Source organism: Schistocerca piceifrons, chromosome 2, assembly GCF_021461385.2.
Source record: "Schistocerca piceifrons isolate TAMUIC-IGC-003096 chromosome 2, iqSchPice1.1, whole genome shotgun sequence".
Lineage (NCBI taxonomy): Eukaryota > Metazoa > Arthropoda > Insecta > Orthoptera > Acrididae > Schistocerca > Schistocerca piceifrons.
In genome coordinates, this window is record NC_060139.1 from 425321478 (window position 1) to 425346450 (window position 24973).

The 24973-nt window shown below is 37.9% G+C and overlaps 1 protein-coding gene across 1 annotated transcript in view; it reads right to left on the minus strand.

The window, feature by feature from the left end:
* Positions 1 to 1561: 1561 nt before the first annotated feature.
* The window catches only part of LOC124776714 (ATP-dependent zinc metalloprotease YME1L-like), a 94612-nt gene continuing 71200 nt past the window's right edge, over positions 1562 to 24973 (minus strand). Inside the window, exons 11-14 of the mRNA XM_047251826.1 lie at positions 11716 to 11867; positions 11270 to 11416; positions 3898 to 4059; positions 1562 to 2382 (exon numbers count right to left, since the gene is read on the minus strand). Of these exons, the coding sequence (XP_047107782.1) occupies positions 2227 to 2382; positions 3898 to 4059; positions 11270 to 11416; positions 11716 to 11867 (617 nt within the window). The 3' untranslated portion in view covers positions 1562 to 2226. The remainder of the gene's footprint in view (positions 2383 to 3897; positions 4060 to 11269; positions 11417 to 11715; positions 11868 to 24973) is intronic.

Genomic DNA, 24973 nt, shown 5'->3' on the forward strand with positions numbered 1-24973 from the left:
CACTGTGCCCAAAATCTAATCTGCGCCACCATGTAACAGCCAACACCAGGTGGCTGTGATCTACCAGCTGCTGAATGATGTATTCTCTGCAGCACTGGGCATACAGATAATAAGAACAACAGAAGATTTAAAAAATATACTGCCTGAATATACCACTTTTTATTTTTCCTAACGTTCAGGGCTCTGGTGGTGGGCAGAGTTCTGTGTGCAAGAACATTAAGTGCTAAGAAGAGTACTGTTTCTTTTTGTTTATTTTGAAAATATATGAATGTTCCAATGTGTTGACTGAGGACAACAATGAGTTTCCTGCATGTTCTGCAAAAGAGTGAACCTATTCTTCGACTCAAATGATAACTGATGTTTTACTTGAGACATAAATATTGTGTAGGAATTAAAACTAAGAGAGAACCATGTATGAATTCCTTCTTGGTCATTTCTTTAAGGTGTCACAATATATTTTTTAACTTCTCCAGTGACAATTAGTTCCAATTTTTCATGAATTAAGGTGTATTTACATTTCTGCTAGTCAAAAGTTTTTTTTCACTATGTCCAACAGCCAAGTTGACAGCAACAAACTCTGTGGAGAATACAGCTTTACACCACCACTTGTTCAATAATAAACATCGTACATCTATCATGTACAGTTAATAGCTGTGGTCAAAGTGCAACAAACGTTCAATAGCTGATTTAGTGGTGTTCTCAAGCAAGTTTCATGCTTATTTAAATCCATGCTGTAACACTTTCATTTGATTTACATTAAGTGTCACACAATAATATGAAATTTTTACAGAATTCTTTGGGTAATATTTATCACTTATCAGCGCAGCTGTAAGCGTGTCAGAAGTCTCATCTACTTAGAGGCATTGGCATTATGTTACCACTAGATAAAAAAGGCATTTCTAAAGCTAACAGCAGTGCAGTGCAGAACATGCTGGTACGTACAAAGATTGAGACACCAACAGCTCACATATGTAGCAATGATATACAGTAATCAATGTCTGCAAGAGGCTAAACAAATTAAATACCTCTTTAGCATTATAGCTGCACAGTCAACCAAATTTTATTCAACACACACAGCTTAACAGTTATGGATAAATGTGACCTTTTACCCCCCCCCCCCCCCCCCCCCCCTTTCTTTCTTTCATTCTCTCTACTCTCTAGCTGCATGGCGGCTTACATAACGGGTTGTAATACTAATATATTAGGGGTAAAAAAAAAAAAAAAAAAAACCACACACACAAATTGAAAAAAAAGTAAGATTTACATAATTTTTCCCCCAATGAGAGTCATCTGTTAACTATAAACTAATACAGTCCGTTATACGATGGAAGTGTAGTTGATGTCATGCTGCGATTGGAAATGTGACGAGATATTGCACCTATTTATGTTAGTAGGCCCAATCATCTCAGAAACAAAAGATGTCGTCTTACCATAGACGACATCGTTACAGGAGAATTATAAAATCAAGTAACAATGAACTGAAAAAAATAATACAATAACAAATTCAAATGAAATACACATATTTATTTCAGGTGTACACAACTAACAAATCACACTGAAATAAAAGTGCATATTCCTATTTTTTTTTTTTAATATAAAATGCAAACTGTGGCAATCACAATGAGATATTGCAAATTGATTTTGTTCAAGACGTGCATCAAAGTGTCACATATGAGATCAAACAGGATGCAGGCAAATAATGGCAGTACAAGTAACTTCCAACCCAATCAATGTGTCATCAATAAAATATGTAGGCAGGATTGAATTAAAACTACAGGTACAACACACAAATATGACAAGTGATACACAGGTTGTAAAGTGAGCATATTTCATTAAACCTCTTAGAAAAACTGCAGTTCAAAATTCAATGTGTTCCAAAAATACACCATTTCTTTCCTTAAATTATACGAAATTGTAATTCCTGACAGTTGGCCGGATTATAAGGAAAAACAAAGATGTATGTATGGAAGACTCATCTTTAACAAAGTAAATCACAACTGCAGGATTACGAACGTTGGGTACAATAAATTAATGGTAGAAATTACATTAAACAAAATGTCTGTTGCTGTGGTCTGTACATGGAAAAACAAACTGCATAAAATAAGGTCCGATATCACATCCTCTTCACAGCTGAAAACTATTTATTTCAATTTACAGTGTGGTTTCTTTGTTTTATGAACGGAAATTTATTGAAAAGTTTGACACTGCCTATAAACCATTCCTCTGTCATACAGGCTGACTCCTATCTGAAGTATCTTTGCCCTTCATTATTGCTTTAATATCTTCAGCATCAAGTGTCTCATATTTTAGCAAAGCTTCAGCCAGCAATTTGTGCTCTTTGTGATGAGCTTTGAGAATGCTCTTAGCACGTTCATAAGATTCCTGTTGAAAAATACACATATATTAATAATATTGAACAATTTCCAGTAATGAAATAGGCTTGTCTGTGATGAACATCAAGTACATTAAGTATTACACAAACTTGACAAATAAACCACATATGTAAGAAGGACAACATCTACAAAATCTAACACTTCGACAAAAGATGATCAGTATGTGGTGGTGGTGGTGGTTAGTGTTTAACGTCCCGTCGACAACGAGGTCATTACAGACGGAGCGCAAGCTCGGGTTAGGGAAGGTTTGAGAAGGAAATCGGCCGTGCCCTTTCAAAGGAACCATCCCGGCATTCGCCTGAAACGATTTAGGGAAATCACGGAAAACCTAAATCAGGATGGCCGGAGACGGGATTAAACCGTCGTCCTCCCGAATGCGAGTCCAGTGTGCTACCCACTGCGCCACCTCGCTCGGTGCTGATCAGTATGTCACTCGTCCAAATGTAGTGGTTTTTTAATACTGCCACCCAGGTGGTAATCTGAGAGCATTCATCAACTGTATCCGCTGGGAAAGTCTAAATTCTTGTACACATTCTTGATGTTCTCTCTTTCCCCTCCATTTGAAGCATTTGTTCACAGCTAAAAGCACACAGCAATAAAAACTGGTAAATTGTCTTTGAAAGCTACTTTGCTTGTTTTTACTTTAATTTAAACTGGTGTAAATGAGGCTTTACTGTTGTCAGAGCGAATCTCATCATATACAGACTTTTTAGGAAGCTGCTGAAACCAATTACAAACACACATTATATTTCACTAATTAAAATATTCTACAATTCATACTTTGCTTTAAATATTATGTAGTTTTAAATAATTTAAAAGAAACAAAAGAGTGGGGTAATGGGAGTACACTTGGTTTGAGATTGGGCTTTTAAGACACATAAGAGGGAAGTTAAATGGGAAATTTGTAAGCTGTACCTGTTATCCCATGCACAAATGCATGATGGGAGTCTTTAGGTGTCATGAAGAGGAATGCTGATGCTTTTCTACTTTAATGGTGGATTTCTCAAGTAGTTTTAATGTATTTAGTAGTAAAATGAAAATCACTCAGAGGCTGACTTGCACACCCCAATTATCCAGTCGGCCGCAGTTTTTAATACGCACCCTGTTAGTTACGCTGCCACATTTCCTACAGCTGCCACTGCTGCAGAAGGGCACTGCCACAAACAATCAATGAGATGCAAGAATCTCCTCTCCGGAGCTCCAGTGACAGCTATACTTAAGTTTGAATATTCAAGCCCTGCTCACGCACGTATCTCAAATAACATCATAGTTGCGATTTCTTTAAATCAGATGATTTTTTTTTTTTAATACACCTTGTATATTTCCCTTATACTTTGAAGGTAAGTAAGTTCCTGAGAATGCCTTTACTTAGTGCACAGTGGCTTAGCTAAGAGAGAGACAAGAGTGTAAAAACCAATTTATAATTACACATCTCTACTATTTGTCCACATAATCCCTGTTCACATATGAAAGTGTTACACACAAAACCAAACACGATCCTTACCATCATTAGCCTTTTAATTTCACTGTCAATCAATTCTGCTGTGCCTGGGCTAAGCTCATTAACAACAACTAATGATTTGTTGCTGTTATCATACGTCCGGAGGCCAACTTTTTCAGACATTCCCCATTCTTTAACCATGTGCGTTGCAATAGAAGTTGCTTGCTGTAAACAAACAAAAGCATGCAGTTTACATTGTTTAGCTGAAACCATTATCAAAAATTCAGTCATCAAATATAAACACAATGCATAGAAAAAACAAATGAATATATGATAACAAAACATACATAAAATGTGAGTTTTCTTCTAACAGATAATTTAAGGAAAATCTTCAGTGTGCCAACCTCAAAACCAAGTCTGGGGCACAGAATGAGGGAAATAAAGGGATTTATTGAGAATTATTGTTTAACTGATCACATTTCAATTAATGCTAAAAAAGGAGAGAGAGAGAGAGAGAGAGAGAGAGAGAGAGAGAGAGAGAGAGAGAGAGAGAGAGAAGCTCACGAGGATAACATCACATCCATATCCATACAAGAGTTTACAAGCAGTTTCCTCAAAAGCTAACATAAGAATAATCAAGATCTGACTATAGAATAACTAATTAGGTTGAGGAACTGACTAATTTTCCGCAGTTCATTCAAATGGTCTTGTAATCAACATCAAAGCAATGAGTCTGCATCTTTTCAGTGCTATTATTCTGAATATGCTCTACACTATTTCAATGAACTTTTGGCTGTAGGGTTAGTCATGGCAGAGACCATGGCAATTTCAAAAAAAAAAAATTTCAAATCTCATTTTTCGAACTAAACAAGTATTCAAATTAAGGACTGAAGTTCTTTTTGCTGATGTTCTGATAATTCTCACAGTCTTCTTACCACGTCATATTAGATTAAAAAGTGAGTTTTTGATGAAAACCTACATCAGGTTGACCAATCACAGAATGATTATTCACTACATTTGGCCAACACAGCAGCACTTCAAACCATTAGTTGTTGCTGATTAAAACAATGGTGACTCGTGTAAGTTCTGATTACTAGTCTTACGACAACAACACTGAGTCAGAGACCAATTAGCCCATGGAACATTTTCTGAATTCATTAAACATACTGGGAAAACTACAGAGAAATTCTTAAAAGTGGACACCCACATTGTCGATAGAAATAACTGAAGCTTTTAAGACAAACAGAAAAAACTGAATACAAAATTCCTGTAACCAATGAGTGGTTGATTAGTAGCTGGCCTATACACAGTACATAGAGGCAAGCCCAATTGTGATTTCCATGCCTGGTATAGGATTTTTTTTCTGGCTTTAGGGCATCTTTTTAGTGTATTCCATAATGTATGAAAATAATGCAAAAATTATGTTATCCAAAATATTTTTTACAATTACTTCAAGGTCGACTACAAGGTTCTAACCAAAGATGAGCACTGTATCTGCATTACGTTGAAGCAGCAGGCAGAATATGTAATTCTGGTTTGTTTAGCTTGTTGAACATGACATTTATCAGTGGCCTTACAAATCCTTTATGAGATGAAAGTGGTTAAAATACAAGTATATAACATGTAGGCATACCAAAAGCCAAGTACATAAAGTCACATCTCCTTCCTCAGATTCGCACACACAGTCCCTCTCCATGATATAATACTTAAAACTGTTAAGATAATGTGATTGTTCAAATGTATTATTAAAATACAGGACTGATCTCTCTCTCTCTCTATCTCTCTCTCTCTCTCTCTCTCTCTCTCTCTCACACACACACACACACACACACACACACACACACACACACACACACACACACACACACACCTACACACAAAGGTAGAATATCAGACAATGCACAAAATTTCGAAACATGTACCACATTAATCTCATTCCTACTTAAAATTGTAGGCATGTCTACTAATTAATTGGTCTCCACCTTTTTTCCATGATGTAAAATACACCCAGTTAAATAACGACGAACTATAATCTGCAAATCATAATCATCATACACCGGTAGTAGTTTATACGTGATGATGATACTAAGCATCAGGGGACTGTGATTTATTTAAAGATACATATGCTAAGTGGACTTCACCACACCTAACAGCCAGAAGGTAGTGTTCCATTGTCTTACAGTCACTTTTATCAATCATGTGTTGTCTATCATTCCCACTCACTCTTCCTCCCACAAACACATTACAGAGTTCCTGAACAATGTCATTATAGCATGCAGCACACTGGACCACACTCGTCATGGTACAAGCCTTCTTGGATGCAGTACTGGCTACCTCGTTCTCATGAATTCACCATGTCAAGAACATAGCAGAGTGACCCCTCTATTTCCCCCATCTTCAAAACTGAAGAAGGATGTTCTATATTGTTTTCTCTACTATGTACAGGTGCTGGATGTACTGCAGATTGCTGAGGGAATCTCCACAGATGACGGATTTTAACCTCTGCCTAAGGCTCATCTCACCCACAGCCCTCAGAAGTGCACAGCATTGAAGACAAAACACATTAAATTCATTTTGACAAAATGATCAGGACTAATGAGTGAACAATCAATAGTGTCTCTCTGTCTGACCGCATTAGTGTATGTTATGTTGATATCTTGACACTCATTTAAAAATTTCAAAAATTGATTTTAAAACCATAATTATATGTGAACAGTTTGTTGCACTCTTATCAAGTCTAAAATTGTCCTGTGCTTCATAAACAAACAGGATGTAGCTTTGCTCCAACCCTGAGTCACACTTGGTTTCAATAAATACTACTTTGGTAATGTACTAAAGATTTTGTCGTGTGTGTGATTTGCATAAAGTAGCCTCACGGATGCATGGATGTTAATTAGAATTTCGAGGATTTATAATTTCTAAATTGTATTCATAATTTCAGAACCTTTAAATAAACTAAATTTGTTTTTACTCTAGAGACAAATTTAATTCCTTTTTCTGTTGGTAGAAACTAAGCTTATTGTTACATTAGAGGTACATTTCATTCCTCTTTCTGTTAGTCAAAATCAAACAGTGGAAAATAGAGGATGGAATAATTACAGTAATACGAAAAGGATATACTGCTGTTGATGTGGTCTTCAGTCCTGAGACTGGTTTGATGCAGCTCTCCATGCTACTCTATCCTGTGCAAGCTTTTTCATCTCCCAGTACCTACTGCAACCTACATCCTTCTGAATCTGCTTAGTGTATTCATCTCTTGGTCTCCCTCTACGATTTTTACCCTCCACACTGCCCTCCAATACTAAATTGGTGATCCCTTGATGCCTCAGAACATGTCCTACCAACCGATCCCTTCTTCTGGTCAAGTTGTGCCACAAACTTCTCTTCTCCCCAATCCTATTCAATACTTCCTCATTAGTTATGTGATCTACCCATCTAATCTTCAGCATTCTTCTGTAGCACCACATTTCGAAAGCTTCTATTCTCTTCTTGTCCAAACTATTTATCGTCCATGTTTCACTTCCATATATGGCTACACTCCATACGAATACTTTCAGAAATGACTTCCTGACACTTAAATCAATACTGGATGTTAACAAATTTCTCCTCTTCAGAAACGCTTTCCTTGCCATTGCCAGTCTACATTTGATATCCTCTCTACTTCGACCATCATCAGTTATTTTGCTCCCCAAATAGCAAAACTCCTTTACTACTTTAAGTGCCTCATTTCCTAATCTAATTCCCTCAGCATCACCCGACTTAATTAGACTACATTCCATTATCCTTGTTTTGCTTTTGTTGACGTTCATCTTATATCCTCCTTTCAAGACACTGTCCATTCCATTCAACTGCTCTTCCAAGTCCTTTGCTGTCTCTGACAGAATTACAATGTCATCGGCGAACCTCAAAGTTTTTATTTCTTCTCCCTGAATTTTAATACCTACTCCGAATTTTTCTTTTGTTTCCTTTACTGCTTGCTCAATATACAGATTGAACAACATCGGGGAGAGGCTACAACCCTGTCTTACTCCCTTCCCAACCACTGCTTCCCTTTCATGTCCCTCGACTCTTATAACTGCCATCTGGTTTCTGTACAAATTGTAAATAGCCTTTCGCTCCCTGTATTTTACCCCTGCCACCTTTAGAATTTGAAAGAGAGTATTCCAGTCAACATTGTCAAAAGCTTTCTCTAAGTCTACAAATGCTAGTAATGTAGGTTTGCCTTTCCTTAATCTTTCTTCTAAGATAAGTCGTAAGGTCAGTATTGCCTCACGTGTTCCAGTGTTTCTACGGAATCCAAACTGATCTTCCCCGAGGTTGGCTTCTACTAGTTTTTCCATTCGTCTGTAAAGAATTCGTGTTAGTATTTTGCAGCTGTGACTTATTAAGCTGATAGTTCGGTAATTTTCACATCTGTCAACACCTGCTTTCTTTGGGATTGGAATTATTATATTCTTCTTGAAGTCTGAGGGTATTTCGCCTGTTTCATACATCTTGCTCACCAGATGGTAGAGTTTTGTCAGGACTGGCTCTCCCACGGCCGTCAGTAGTTCCAATGGAATATTGTCTACTCCGAGGGCCTTGTTTCGACTCAGGTCTTTCAGTGCTCTGTCAAACTCTTCACGCAGTATCATATCTCCCATTTCATCTTCATCTACATCCTCTTCCATTTCCATAATATTGTCCTCAAGTACATCGCCCTTGTATAGACCCTCTATATACTCCTTCCGCCTTTCTGCTTTCCCTTCTTTGCTTAGAACTGGGCTTCCATCTGAGCTCTTGATATTCATACAAGTCTTTCTCTTATCTCCAAAGGTCTCTTTAATTTTCCTGTAGGCGGTATCTATCTTACCCCTAGTGAGATAGGCCTCTACATCCTTACATTTGTCCTCTAGCCATCCCTGCTTAGCCATTTTGCACTTCCTGTCGATCTCATTTTTGAGACGTTTGTATTCCTTTTTGCCTGTTTCACTTACTGCATTTTTATATTTTCTCCTTTCATCAATTAAATTCAATATTTCTTCTGTTACCCAAGGATTTCTACTAGCCCTCGTCTTTTTACCTCCTTGATCCTCTGCTGCCTTCACTACTTCATCCCTCAAAGCTACCCATTCTTCTTATACTGTATTTATTTCCCCCATTCCTGTCAATTGCTCCCTTATGCTCTCCCTGAATCTCTGTACAATCTCTGGTTCTTTCAGTTTATCCAGGTCCCATCTCCTTAAATTCCCACCTTTTTGCAGTTTCTTCAGTTTTAATCTACAGGTCATAACCAATAGATTGTAGTCAGAGTCCATATCTGCCCCTGGAAATGTCTTACAATTTAAAACCTGGTTCCTAAATCTCTGTCTTACCATTATATAATCTATCTGATACCTTTTAATATCTCCAGGGTTCTTCCATGTATACAACCTTCTTTCATGATTCTTAAACCAAGTGTTAGTTATGATTATGTTGTGCTCTGTGCAAAATTCTACCAGGCGGCTTCCTCTTTCATTTCTGTCCCCCAATCCATATTCACCTACTATGTTTCCTTCTCTCCCTTTTCCTACACTCGAATTCCAGTCACCCATGACTATTAAATTTTCGTCTCCCTTCACAATCTGAATAATTTCTTTTATTTCATCATACATTTCTTCAATTTCTTCGTCATCTGCAGAGCTAGTTGGCATATAAACTTGTACTACTGTAGTAGGTGTGGGCTTCGTATCTATCTTGGCCACAATAATGCGTTCACTATGCTGTTTGTAGTAGCTTACCCGCATTCCTATTTTCCTATTCATTATTAAACCTACTCCTGCATTACCCCTATTTGATTTTGTGTTTATAACCCTGTAGTCACCTGACCAGAAGTCTTGTTCCTCCTGCCACCGAACTTCACTAATTCCCACTATATCTAACTTCAACCTATCCATTTCCCTTTTTAAATTTTCTAACCTATCTGCCCGATTAAGGGATCTGACATTCCACGCTCCGATCCGTAGAACGCCAGTTTTCTTTCTCCTGATAACGACATCCTCTTGAGTAGTCCCCGCCCGGAGATCCGAATGGGGGACTATTTTACCTCCGGAATATTTTACCCAAGAGGACGCCATCATCATGTAATCATACAGTAAAGCTGCATGCCCTCGGGAAAAATTACGGCTGTAGTTTCCCCTTGCTTTCAGCCGTTCGCAGTACCAGCACAGCAAGGCCGTTTTGGTTATTGTTACAAGGCCAGATCAGTCAATCATCCAGACTGTTGCCCTTGCAACTACTGAAAAGGCTGCTGCCCCTCTTCAGGAACCACACGTTTGTCTGGCCTCTCAACAGATACCCCTCCGTTGTGGTTGCACCTACGGTACGGCTATCTGTATCGCTGAGGCACGCAAGCCTCCCCACCAACGGCAAGGTCCATGGTTCATGGGGGGGGGGATATACTGCTACTCATCATATAGAGGAGATGCAGAGTCACAGAGAGGCACAACAAAAAGATTGTCAAATATGTAAGCTTTTGGCCAAAAGGCCTTCTTCTAAAGTAAACACACAAGCACAACTCATGTCTCTGGCCACTGGCAGCCAGGCGCCAGTGGATAGAGACAGTGGCCACAGGTGTACAAGTTGTGTTTGTGTGGATGTGCATGTGTTATGTACTTTAGAAGAAAGCATTTTGGCAAAAAGCTCATGTGTTTGGCAGTCTATTTGTAGAGCCTGTCTGCAACTCATAATACTATAATTATTCCTGTTTCTATCTAATATAAGAATGGGTCGTATAGGTAACTGGTAAACGTCAGATGAACTGAGGCCCGAGTTTCTCCTGGCATATACAATTTTCAATTGCCTTGAAAATGGCGGGGTGTACTCCAACCAAAATATTGGCGGTTGCTGTAAATATTACCTGGCTGAATTCCTGTAAGTTGTTTGAAAAAAGTCAGATGATCTGCAAATGTCTTATGAATGACAATCAGCAACACAAAAGAATATGCCAAAATTAATAACCAAAAGGAAAAAATCAGTTCGAAAATATATCTGAAATGACTCAAGCATCAATATCTGAACCTATCTCATAACTGTTTAACATTAGTGAGCCATAAAATAATCTATGGTCTACATTACATCATCACAACTTCCACTCAATCAACATGTTTGCATGTCTGACACTACATCATCACAACTTCCATCCAATCAACATGTTTGTCATGTTTGTGACAAACACACACACACACACACACACACACACACACACACACACACACACACGTCTTCAAATTGCTGATATGTAATGTATCTTACCTCCCTCAGAGCCACATTATTTTTATAACTGTGCCACATTTCTGCAACAATAACTAACCACTATCTTCAATAGCCAAACAGAAAAAAAAAAGTTTATCTAACAGTTAATGGTTTGCTGTTATTTGTTATTTTGGAGCTACATATTTAATAAAATTATCAATACCTTTAAATCACTTGAGGCTCCTGAAGTTATTTTATCAGGGCCGAAGATGAGTTCTTCAGCTGCCCGACCACCCATCATCGTATCCAACATAGCCATGAGCTGCGACTTTGTAACATGGTAACGCTCTTTTTCTGGTATATATGCTGTCTAAACAAAATATTTAATACATATAAAATAGTATCTGAGTGACGCCACACACGGGCGCAAATGAATGCTTGTTTACATAAATTGTCTAAGTAAAAACTTAACATGCTGATATATGGTACTATGTTTGTGACAAACAAAGGGCAAGTGGTCTTGTCGCTCTTTCTTTCTTTTTTTTTTTAACTTTCTTGAACCTTTATGGAAAAATTCTTAAACAATAATAGTGTTAAAGTTGACTCTATCATGTTATAATAAAAGTATTAATATCTTATTTCTTGAATTGTTAACTTTATTCAACTTACATGGCCAAGAGATGGACCACGAGGTATAATAGTTACTTTATGTAGTGGATGCGAATCTTTAGTGTAATAAGCCACAATTGCATGACCACCTTCATGGTAAGCTGTTATTGTATTTGCTTCCTCATCAGGTATTCTTGATTTTCTTTCAGGACCTAGTATGAAATGAAAATGACGACATGAATTCAGATTGCTTGAAGATGTCTCATCATTACACTTACACACTCTTTGTAGCAAACTGTCTATACACTTGAAGTACACAAGATAAATATGGGAAAATTATCTTTGCACTTGAGCTCTTTGAAAAAGACACTAATTCTAGCACTTTAAGTTATTAAACTTTGCTCACTGTATGCCATGTGTGAAAAAAATTGGCAAGATGTTTAAATGGTGCACATGAAACAAAATTTTTGGTCCCTGGAACAAGGTCTAGGTTAGTTTCAGCAAACTAGTAGAAATTAAAAAAGAACCTCAACAATGACATAACTTCTGTAATAATCCATAACTCCACATACTGACACAGCAGTTAAACAGTAAAACAGAAAATGAAGTCAATCCATTTACAATCGGAATGTTCTTGTTGATTCCTAGATACATTCAACTGTGGAAATTCATAAAAAGTTAACAGTCAGTAGCACAGAAAATGATACAGATCGTAAGATTCCTTCTTGTCCTAATCTAATTTGTCCGTAGCATCAGAGCAATAGGCAACTTTTCATTTGATCATTTTAAAAATTCATAAGTTCTTACCCTCTCCATCCACCCTCTTCCTTTTTTTTGATCAAGAAATCACAAATTGGATGAAATCATGTGGATATTTTTAATTTTTTGTGCTTTTTGTTATAAAGGGGCATAACATGTCAGCGGCAAGCAAATTTAGAATTTCTACTATTTACTAGTGTTATGTTTACATTTAGTTACCTTCTTGTGAGCGATCTAAAACTGTTCACCTGCAGGTACTGACATGATATGAGATACACAATTAGAAAAATAATACATTGGCTCACAAACTACAGGCAGAAGTCTTTCCAGCCAACTCTTAATATTTTGCTATTTTTTACCAAATTTTATACAGAATGTATGTCAATTCTTCTTGTAGTATGACTGATCTTATTCCTCATTTGATATCCTCTTATCCTTCAGTAATACTGACCTATGTCTTCATCAAATTCGTGCAAAATTTGAGAAAAAGTTACTCCTTTACATTAGTATATGTAAAGTATCATGCTTTATCATACCGATAAGAAAACTTCTTTAATGGAGTGCTTCCAGATGTTCTGCTGGGTTGTTGTTTCCGTTTCAAGCACAATATTTCTATGACTGAAACAGTGGTCTTCTTCATGTGCTGCAAGATTTGATGGCTGGTGAGATGTTAAGAAATTGAACGCCAAACCCCAAAAGTTATTTAAATTGAAACTTCTATCTCTCTTTATTAGGTTTCCTGACATTTATTTCGACAGACTCCTTAATTACGCTGTTCCTGAAAATGTGTGTTCACATCAAGATACTTGTGTCATCGTATATCAATTCTTGATTATATTCGAAGTAGTGCTTTGCGACAGCTGATTCGCTTGGTTGATTTAGTTGGCTGGGTCACTGATGTTCCTTGTACCTTTGTTTAACTGTTCTAATAGTCTGCCCCATGTTAACAAATGCCACATGTGCACCAGGTGCACAAAATTTGGTATACACTGGGCTTTTGGAGACCTAGTTCATTTTTAACATTACAAAGAATACTTTTGCTCTCAGCTGAAGGGAGCAAAATACACTGGATGCCATGTCTCCATAGAAGTCTACCGATCTTTCCAGATAGTGGGCCATCATAAGGCTGTTAAGCAATTATTGTAGTCCTTTTCTCAGTTTTAATCTCATAATCTCCACCTCTTTCAAGGGTGTTCTTGATTTTGAATGCAATGCCTGTTCAGTTTGATGATGTGAGTACCAATTCCTACAGAACATTATTCATAGATGTTTTTTTGGTGATGCTATCCTTATCTGAAAGTGTTTGAGCTCTATGGACCAGAGTCTTTAGCACCAAATTTCTTTGTGATAGATGATGATGATGGCTTGAGATGCAGAGATAGAGATCAGTGGGCATAGATTTTCTATATACATTGTGATCCAGGGAGCCATCTGTTCTCCTTTTCTTGAAGCTTTTCTATTCCAGTAAGTCAAGCTTTTTATGAAAAATCATTAAGAGCATCAAGACAAGAGCAGCAGCGGCACCACAACTATAGGGCTTCCTAAGACACACACAACGAAGGACTTCCTCTGAAACCCATGGTTAGTAATACTGGCACATTGTAATAAATTAATATGTCTCACTATGCCAGAGATCAGATTGTAATATGTATTGTTAGCATCACATCATCAGTAATTTCATGTTTCAGATGTTTACCAACAACTTAAGGAGTGAAGTCCCTGTTACCTTTTTGTGTTTCGCCTGTCTTCACGTAAGGAAGCCATTTTCCTTGCTCTTTGTAATTTGGTATAATATTACCATTATTTATGTTCAAACATGTTTTTCTTTACTACTGAAGCTATTAATATCCTTTATTAATCATGGACAAGGAATTTTTTTATATTCCAGCTATTTAATTATGTTGAGAAGTGACTGGTTTGGTGATGTGTTGATTGCGTGCCATCATGTGTGTTTTTGCAAGTCTAACCTTAAAGGCTAAATATCTTATTATGAAGCTGATAAATGTTTCTGTGCAATAAAAATCATTTGCTGCATTGTATCTTGTTATTACAACCAGCTGTGAACAAGTTATTCCACTCCCCAACGATGAGACTGCACCCGACACTAAAAGCAATTTTAAATTACAGGTAACGGATCAGTCCTTGGCCAAGTAGGAGTTATAATACTATTTAACATAGAAATTCTAATTATTCATGTTCTTTAATGAGTTCCTGCTGTGGTCACTGTGATGAACCCCACTTCCAAACAATTAGCTTTTGTAGGATTATAGTTCAGGGTGTATACGTGGACAAGGAAAAAAATTCCTGGATTTTTCCCGGATTTCCCGGTTAAAAATACATTTTCTCCTGGGTGAAAATACACTTTTTCCGTGTTAAGTGACAGTATACTCTTCCTCGGCACTGTAAAAGTCACCAATCCTTTGAATGTTTATGGTTTTTTATACCGACGTAGAATTTCCTGGCACTTTAGAAAACGAAACTCAGGGGGAAAAAAAACACGTTTTGAAAGACCTTTGATGCAGCAACATGTAAGCTGCATATTTTCGTATTATGAAGGTATAAATCTGAATTCCACCAAACAACGCATGTCACTTTCGGAAGCATTGAAATCGAGATTGCGATGCGCTTTTGTAAGCGTCATAGCACATTCACATGATCTCGCCGGTTGATGATAGCAATAGGACACATGATGTAGTCAGCCAATCACTCTTAAGTAGTGCAAATGTACAAATAAGAAAAGTTAATGGCTTAAATTAATATATATAGCATTCACATATAATATTGGTCTCTTAAGATTAATAAGTTGGAAGAGAAGCTAAGCTTCCACATATAATGTTGATCTTTTTTGCGCATGTTACACTTTAAGACACATCACACAAATGTGCCAGTAAAATTTTTAATAACGATGCAAATGTCTCATCTTCTGGGCTCGAAATTCTTCTAAATGGTCGTCCTCAAAGAGTTGATTTTTAAATGAGAGTCAAACGCTTTGTGATTTAAGAAATTCATCGTACATTCTCGCACGTAGTTCATCTTGCATAAAAGGAAATCTGCTTTGAATGTAACGCTTTTCAAACCACCATTCGCAATATTTTCCCATGACCTGTTAGAAATAGGTTCGTTTCAGCAGTTGCAAGAAAGCGCCAGATAAGTGGCGTCACCGCGCTTGCACAGCTACGATGACGCAGGAAGCCCATATGTTCGTACGTGTAAAACATTAAAAGATCTTACATTATGTCATAAAAGAAACAAGACATCAAAGGATACTTCATGAGCGTCGAGATTTGGCAAACCATACTAAAATGCATAATTCAGCTTAAAATGCACATCCGTATGTAAATTTTCTTGAAATACTAGTACTAATGTTTGGTTCTTAATTATAGCATAATGCCATATGTGCACTAAAATACAGCAAACAGTTAAAACTAGCCAATAGTGTGAAATTAAACACTTTGTTTCAAATAAATTGACTGCCTCAGTAGAAAGGATTAATAAAAGCCAAATCTCTTTAGCAAACCGGCAAAAATAACTTCATTGTTCTGTAAGGCAATTAATGCTTGACTGTCAAAGGTGGAAATAAAATCTGAAACTATTAACATATTTTAGCCTGCTGTAATTATGTGAACGTATTTTAATTCATTTGATAGCTTCTGGCCACAAAAATCCGTTTTGTTATCATTTAACATGATAGCAATAAATGAAGAGGAAACAACAAAATCACTGAACGTAAACACAGGTCACGTGGAGACGACCCACCTCCCCACCACAACTCGGACTGCTCTGTGCATCAGCCCAGGATCTAAGATATTTCCGAACAGGAGCAATATTAAGTACTGGCGCCCAGCCACACATCCGTAACCAGAAGCGGGAGAAGGTACTACTCACATGCGACTCAACTGCGCATGCACATGAGCCTGCCCACAACTGCTCAAATGAATCTAATTTGAACAGTTGTCACGTCACGCTCATTGGAGGCAATTTGTTGTTACAAAGCATTGTATAGTTTTCCTAAAGCCTTTGACACACTTTACTGTTGGCAGACGCTTGTATAAGCACTGTTTTGTTGTTGTGTATGGCGCATTTCTTTTGCAACTTAATTTATTTTCGTTTTCTTTTCCTCTGGTTCATGTTTTGTTGCTGCAGTATTAATCTGCAGTAGCGGGATACAATAATATCCATTGTTAGAGTATTGGTTCTTACCAGTCAAAATCACAAAAAATTAACTGAAAACTAAAACAATGAAAAATTCCCGGAATTCTAAACAATTCCCGGGTTTTTCCCGGTTTTCACCCGGATGAAAAAATTCCCAGGTTTTTCCTGGATCTCCTGGTTGTCCCGGGTCGTATACACCCTGTAGTTGAATCACTTTCTTACAGTGACATTCTTTTGATGGAATGCATTGCGTTAGTGACTCTGTGAGTTGACATTACATAGTTTTTATGCACATGATATGTAAACTTTATTACACTGTTATAACTTTTCTGACTTTTATTTCATGCTCTAAAAAAATAATCTGCTGTGCACTGAAAGCTAAAGATCAGATGTACCAAAAGAGATTCTAGAGCAAAAAGAAAATGAGCTACTGTAAAAAGAACCATAAAATGTCTAACTGAAATAACCAGAAATTTTTTTAAAAAATATTCGACATCTGCTGTCTATGCTACATCACAGAAGAAAAGCTGAGAGCCACATTGGCTATTACACTGGCTTGCTTGTAGAGTGAATTTGCATTATCATATCTATTCAATCTGTGTGTCTTTCGACCTTCCAGCGCTTTCGTTTGGTAAGTCACATCATCTTTGTTTTTTGATCAATCAAGGTGAGATTTTGTTTAGTAAACTAAAATTTGGAATTTTAATAATTAATTTTAACAATAATGAGAATCTAAATTTTACAAGATGGTCAACTTTGTGTTGCGAGCACACACCATGGTGCAGTGATTGATTGCTGTTTCATCTTGGTAATGTCGTGTAGTCAGAACAATCTTGCTAAATAATATTAATCATTTTGGTGCTGATATTAACTTAGATTACGTGATCTCACATACATCATTTCCATCATCTTATCTGTAGTGGAGTAGTGATGTTAATTACAATGACAATAAAAACACACAACAAGAAAGTTAACCCAGTCACTGCCTACATATCGCCTCAAAATACTGAAAGGATGAGCATTTCAATGGTATTATGAAGGAAATGTCAACAAAATTATGATCTATAATGTCAAGTATGCATAATGAAATTTCATGTCAGATAAGAAACTTAGCAACCCAAAGTAAAGAAGTGTCTCCTAAGTGTTGTGTAAAGTCATCTGACATAACTGCTGACTAAGCCACAGGCTACATCTTCTAAAATGGAAATGGTATCCTTTGAAATGTCATTTAACAGTGATGGAAATTAGATTTAAAACTGACACATGTATTGTAATCTTCAGTTACTGAACTTTCATTTCAGAATGGTGCTTCAGAAAAAGTGATGGAGCCTGAAGTGAACTCATCTGAGAATACATTAGGTGAAAATTTAGCAGAATCAAAAAGACATTTATAATGTTACAATACAAACCATTAATGTACCACAGAAGCAAAACAAAATAAAACAAAAAATACTAGACATGGTGCCATTTGTTTTTACCACAGGTAGTAAAAGTATTTATTCCGTACTACATAATGAGATTTTTTAGTAACAAAACGAATCAAGTAGGTTTGTCACCTAAGTACATGTCATCTGGGGTGGGGGCAGTACCACATTTATGGTCGATTTTCTTATGTGAGTGTCTGTTAGAGGATAAACAAATTCAGGTGTTCACAAGTAATACAAAGGATATGAATAACAAGAACAACAACAATGGTAGCAGTGCAGCGCAGTTCTTTCTGCTGCACTTGAAATTTTACAGTCATGGAATGTCAAAAGACAATAACGTCAATCCTGTGCCACACCCAATGATGCCACTTCTATGCTATACTCAGCATGAGGAATGTAGTCCATAAAGTCTCTTAATTTGAGCAGAGATGGCAACAAATACCAAATCGTTTTCACCATACTGGACCAAGACAATGCTATGATTATGGCACATACATTAACAAGATAACAAACAAGACACTTTTGTAGGATTTGAGTACTAAATTGTACACTTAATATAAACTGGCAAATAAAGGAACCTGTCTTAAATATTGTTCAGGTGGTGAAAGAGCCCCATTTCGCTATAATAAAAATAAAAAATTAAGTATAATAGCAAGCCAAGATGGACTGGAGGCAATATAAGGAACACAGTAAACTCGTTACTTTACATGGACATGGACATTAAAGAGGAACTAACTAAAGACAATTTTAAATGCTGTGTTCAGAGTAAAGAGATTGTTCAAGTTACTGTGTGTGCAGTAGTAGGAAAGATACAGACTACAACTGTAACAGACATGGATGCCATGGTGAGCACTTTGCCATCCAATTTCTTCAATACAATTTGTGAGGTCACAAAAGCACCCACATATCCAGTAAAAACCATAAAACCATAGGAGTTATCTGTGTTAAATCACACAATGTCACGATGCAAACACAGGTGGAAGTTAAAATAGGAAATGAAGTGATATAACGCCCATTCCTTGTTACAAGTGGACTGGTAGTAGAATGCATTTTTGGCAACCATTTCCTATGACAGGATGCAGTAATAGACTGCTCTTCAGGTAAATGATTTTTAAATGTCGACAGACAAAGGACTGAAGCTTATCAATCAAAAACAAGAACAGAGCATGGTAATTAATGACAGAGGGTAAAGTCACTTAAGACAAAGACAACATACGTAAGTAGTACGCCATCGCACTGTCACCTGTCAGCTTGAAAATCAAGTTAGAGGTAAGATCATAGAGTCTACTACTATTGATGCATTGTTATCAGAGCAATTAAAAGAACTGCTATTAAGTACGTACATGTATGTGGAAACAAGCCTAGCACTATCAACAAATACCAGTACCACATGGAAGTTCATCCCCACGAAATCTATTATCATAAAGTGCATTCCACCTCATGGGCTCAGAGAGCTATTGTCACTAATCAGGTAATGGAAACTGAGTACATTAATCTGTATGCAACAAAGTTTACTGCAGTAGGTATGATAATTAAGAGAGTAGTAAACAGTTACACACAATAGCTGGCAAACCTGCTGCCCTGCTGTTAAGTAACACATCAAATTTCACTTGTGAAGCATGGAAAACATTCTACATGAATATTGCATTAAACAGATACTAATATTACACTTTCAACCTAAGGGAAATCACAGTGAATCTATCTTTCGAGAATTTAGCCATTTCATTAGAACTCATACACACAGTAATCAAACAAAATCAATAGAACATTTATAGTGTTTCCTGAAGAGGTAATGAACAATTTGCCACTGTATAACACACAATTTACTCCAGCAGAACTCATATGTAGGACAAAAGGGAGAATGAATGGATAAATCTGCTTCTGCATCTACAAAGAGAAGAGTAGTTCTCAGATGAAAAGGTAAGAAAAGTGTCACTCACACTGACCGAACAGGCACAATTGAGGAAGAACTATTATGATAGAAGATTTTGATAAAAGCAAAAATATCAGGTAGGAGAATACATTCCATTAAAAACTTTCCCGAGATCTTCACTTTTACACACACACACACACACACACACACACACACACACACACACACACACACACACAAAGTAAACAGCAACTTTTGTATACTGGTCCTCATCGAATAAGTGAGGATTCCACACAAAGAAAGTTATTTCCTTGCTCATCCTAAAACCAATACAATTAATGGGTTGTGTGCCAATCAGGACCTAAGTAGTACTTGTATAAATGATTGATCTTATTTATATCATACATGATGTTTCATATTTAGGTGTGATTATCAATTATGATCTACAACTTGTTTAACCAACTCTCAGTACTTGGACATTTGTTAATAGTGGAAAAAGAGTTAGATTCAGTAATATTCAAGTAAAGTTACTCCTTACTTACTGACTATATATGTGAATGATTTACTTGCCTGGCCTTGTACTTTCTGGGCTATTCAAATATTTATTGCTTTATACAGGTATGTTAATAGTATTTATAACACGAGTAAAAATAAAAGACACTGCAGCATTAGTTCGGATACTGCTTGGACAGTACCTGAAACACAGAACCTATGTGCTGTGGTGATCAATGAAGAAATACACCGACTTATAAACAGAATGAGAAGATTTACTATTTCTGATTACTAGGTTAGAACGGGATCGTACTACCCCATGGGGTATTGCCTATCTGTGGTCATGGAAGAAAATGACGACACTGATGTATTTTACGAGATGACTCTTCACAGTGTGAACAGTCTATTGTGATATTCACAGTATTGAGTAATTAGCTGGTGGTCAACTGTAATCACTTGCAGTTGACTGCAACTGAATAGAACTGTTGTGATGGTTACCATCTGGTGGCGTAGTAGTCATCGAACATGAAATTTCTTTCTCTGTAATAGTGTTCAACCTGCCCAGGGCATCCACAATGGAAACATACAGGCATGATGTCCTCTCTCCTTCAAAAGTCTGTTCTTCTGTAGGGCGTTATAACTGGCAGAGAAGTTGGTTGTACCTGCAATGGTTGGATGCTGCATTGTCATTTGATGACTGCGGCGTACGTCTGAGTTGGCTGAGTTCATTCTTCCAGGTGCGTTTGACTGGTGGCGAAGATTAGTGCTGCAGAACAACAAACCTCTTCTTAAACATTCTCTATTATCTCTTGATGTACAGGGTCAATATTCATAGCTGTCCTCTCTTGCTTACTTGGCCCAACAGTTCTGGTTGTAAATAAAACACTGAAGCTCTTCTCTTACTACCTGGCATCAGAAAGGCGAGGTAGTGATGCCCATCTGCAACTGTCATAGGGAACACATTTCGGAGTGTGTCATATTTCTTTGCTCAGACTCCTTTCTGTTGCATTTCCTTTACGTGCTGGCACCAATTGATGAACTCCTTGGTTTTTTTGACATCCTTTCCCACAAGAGCTTGGTACATTTTCTGTGACACCTTCCATGAAGTGTGAGAATTTGTTGCTTACAATGTGGCACAGGGTCAAAACATTCTGTACATAGGACTGTCATTTCAACATGATGTGGGGCCCTGTTCCAACTGTTCTTTCGCTAAGCGGACTTGGTGTTGATTGTCATCAAATGTTATCTTCAGTTCGGTCTAGAATTTATCTCAATCACTGAGCTTCTCTTCATTGCTCTTGAACTACTTCTGGTCTGTCCTGTCCAAGGAAGGAAAGTCCACTTGCCAAACGCATCAAGTCACCCCACCTACTGAATTCGGTGCCTCAGTCAAATCCTTACAGCCATTGCGTCAGGTCCTGACCACCAAATTCAGAAAACAAGGATGAATGCCAATGGTGCAATTGATGTGTTGCTATTTCTTAATCCACTGGTATCCTGAATACAAAGACCTTAGGAACAATGTACTGTTTTTATTCTGGTTCCTGCCTGTGTAGGTGACAGCCTTTACATTGCCTAGTCGGAGCCAAGGTGATGTCGACATTTTTGAATACCTGGCATCTCTACATCTACATCTACATCTACATTTATACTCCGCAAGCCACAGTGTGGCGGAGGGCACTTTACGTGCCTCTGTCATTACCTCCCTTTCCTGTTCCAGTTGCGTATGGTTCGCGGGAAGAACGACTGTCTGAAAGCCTCCGTGCACACTCTAATCTCTCTAATTTTACATTCGTGATCTCCTCGGGAGGTATAAGTAGGGGGAAGCAATATATTTGATACCTCATCCAGAAATGCACCCTCTCGAAACCTGGCGAGCAAGCCACACCACGATGCAGAGTGCCTCTCTTGCAGAGTCTGCCACTTGAGTTTGTTAAACACCTCCGTAACGCTATCACGGTTACCAAATAGCCCTGTGACGAAACGCGCCGCTCTTCTTTGGATCTTCTCTATCTCCTCCGTCAACCCAATCTGGTACGGATCCCACACTGATGAGCAATACTCAAGTATAGGTCGAACGAGTGTTTTGTAAGCCACCTCCTTTGTTGAGGGACCACATTTTCTAAGGACTCTCCCAATGAATCTCAACCTGGTACCCGCCTTACCAACAATTAATTTTATATGATCATTCCACTTCAAATCGTTCCGCACGCATACTCCCAGATATTTTACAGAAGTAACTGCTACCAGTGTTTGTTCCGCTATCATATAATCATACAATAAAGGATCCTTCTTTCTATGTATTCGCAATACATTACATTTGTCTATGTTAAGGGTCAGTTGCCACTCCCTGCACCAAGTGCCTATTTGCTGCAGATCTTCCTGCATTTCACTACAATTTTCTAATGCTGCAACTTCTCTGTATACTACAGCATCATCCGCGAAAAGCCGCATGGAACTTCCGACACTATCTACTAGGGCATCTCCACCAAACAATGTCATGTAGTAGTGACACTCAAGTCCAAATCTGAAATCATGGTCGTAAATGAAGTACAACATGTAGCAATAAAGCACACTTTAACACCACCATACAGTGTGCTGCCACTCATACACACACTGAATAATACAGAATATGCAAACATCACAATCATAAGAAATTCCGAGAACCTTCCACAAATGATAAATATTAAATAAAAAATAACTCCTGTTAGTCATATTTGAACTGGTGACCCACAACCCATCAACCAGTGATGCTAATTGCTTCACCACACTGCACACGCCACAGCTTGGTGTTCCAGCAGTTTCTTCCATGCACCTATTAGATTCTTCTTAAGCCAATATAATAAATGGACACAGGTACAATGCAAAAACAAATCTGCATATTGCTGCACTTGTTGTGAAAATAATATAAACTCTGTAGATTGAACAAGCACGTGCTTATCTCACGAACAAATACATACTTTATCTCACACGAGATGTTGTAAATAATTGTCTGACTGAGCCCCAGTTCTACATTACAACTCTAAATAATTGAAATTCAAAGACATGTCCTGCCCACTGACAGCCCAAAGTCAATAACAATATAAAAGGCCCTCTTTATTTTCTGGTCTACAATGGTCAATGCAATTAAATCTGGGAATGAAAAGCCTATGATAAGAGAACGAACAATAAGCTATCTGGAACACACTTGAAAATTGTAGTTTTCATGTTAGCTATCAACGTTCATCACTTCATATATTTCAGTTTGTCCTTTACGTCCTGGCACCACTTGATGAATTCACTGGTTGTTGTGACACCCTTCGTTTTTGAAAATGAGTTTTTATTTCTCATCCAGTCCAGTAAGTATCTTCTGACCTGGGGTTCTGGGGTGACTTTTCCAAACTCTCCCCATTTGATAAACCTTTCTGTCTTTTTTCTTCACCCCTCTTCCTTCCCCTGCAATACTTCTGCCAGAAGAAGAAACCACTGGCTCTGAAAGCTTGCACATGTTTTAACCCTTACATGTGTTTTCTACTGCCACTGCTTGGTGATTACACTTTTTTATCCCTCCAATTACACTTTGTTTATTTTATAGCAATTCAATTTCCTGCTCATCCTAATGTATGTATTTGATAGCCATTACAAATCAGAAGTCATCCTCTAAAGGTCAGCATTTCATTAAACATGCCTGGGGGGGATAACAAATATTATTATGCAACCTTTTTTTTTTTTTTTTAAAAAAAAAAGCATGTGCCCTGTTCCTAGTAGGCATAAGGTCCACCATGGGCTCTGATGACTTGTTCCATGCACGATGGCAATGACGCATACCATGCACAAACGGTGTCCTATGGATAGCCATCCTTGCTGCAGGCATTGGGTCACAGTGCTGCAACTGTCATTTCACCATATGCCACACATTTTCAACTGGCAATACGTCTAGTGATCTGGCGAGCCAGGGCAAAAGGCCAACACCCTGTGACACAAAGAAGGCATGTGTTCATGCAGCAACATGTGGCCATGCGTTGCTTCGCTGAGAAATGGCATCTGGGGTGTGGCTACAGATCGCAGGATGTTATTCACACTAGTCACAGTGCCCTGGATATGCATCAACTGTGATTTGTGGCTGTATCCAATAGCACCCCACACCATAAGGCCACGAGTTGGCACAGTATGTCTTGTGTGAATGCGGACCTGTGATGCCCCTCCCCGTTTCTGGCAAACCAAAATGCGGCCATCACTTAAAAACAAACAGAACCTGAATTCATCCAAAAACATTATCTTATGTCACTCCTGTTCCCAATGATGTTGTTCCACACACCACTGCTGTCTAGCATGTTTCTGCACATCTGTCAAAGGTAGGCGGAGAAGTGGGTGATGAGCATGTAACCCATGCCATAATAAACAGCGACCAACTGTCACACCTGACAGTGTACAATGTGTTACACTGTTGCACTGTAGCACCAGAGCCGAGGACGACATTGATCTGTCCTGCACTGCCGTTTGTACGAAGTGTTGATCTTCTCAGGGAATGGTCTGGGCAGTGCAACCTGACCCATCTCGTTGTGTTCTACGGCCTTCCATGAACCATTCTGCATACATTTGTTGCACTGCCGAAACACTTTGTCCCACACGAGCA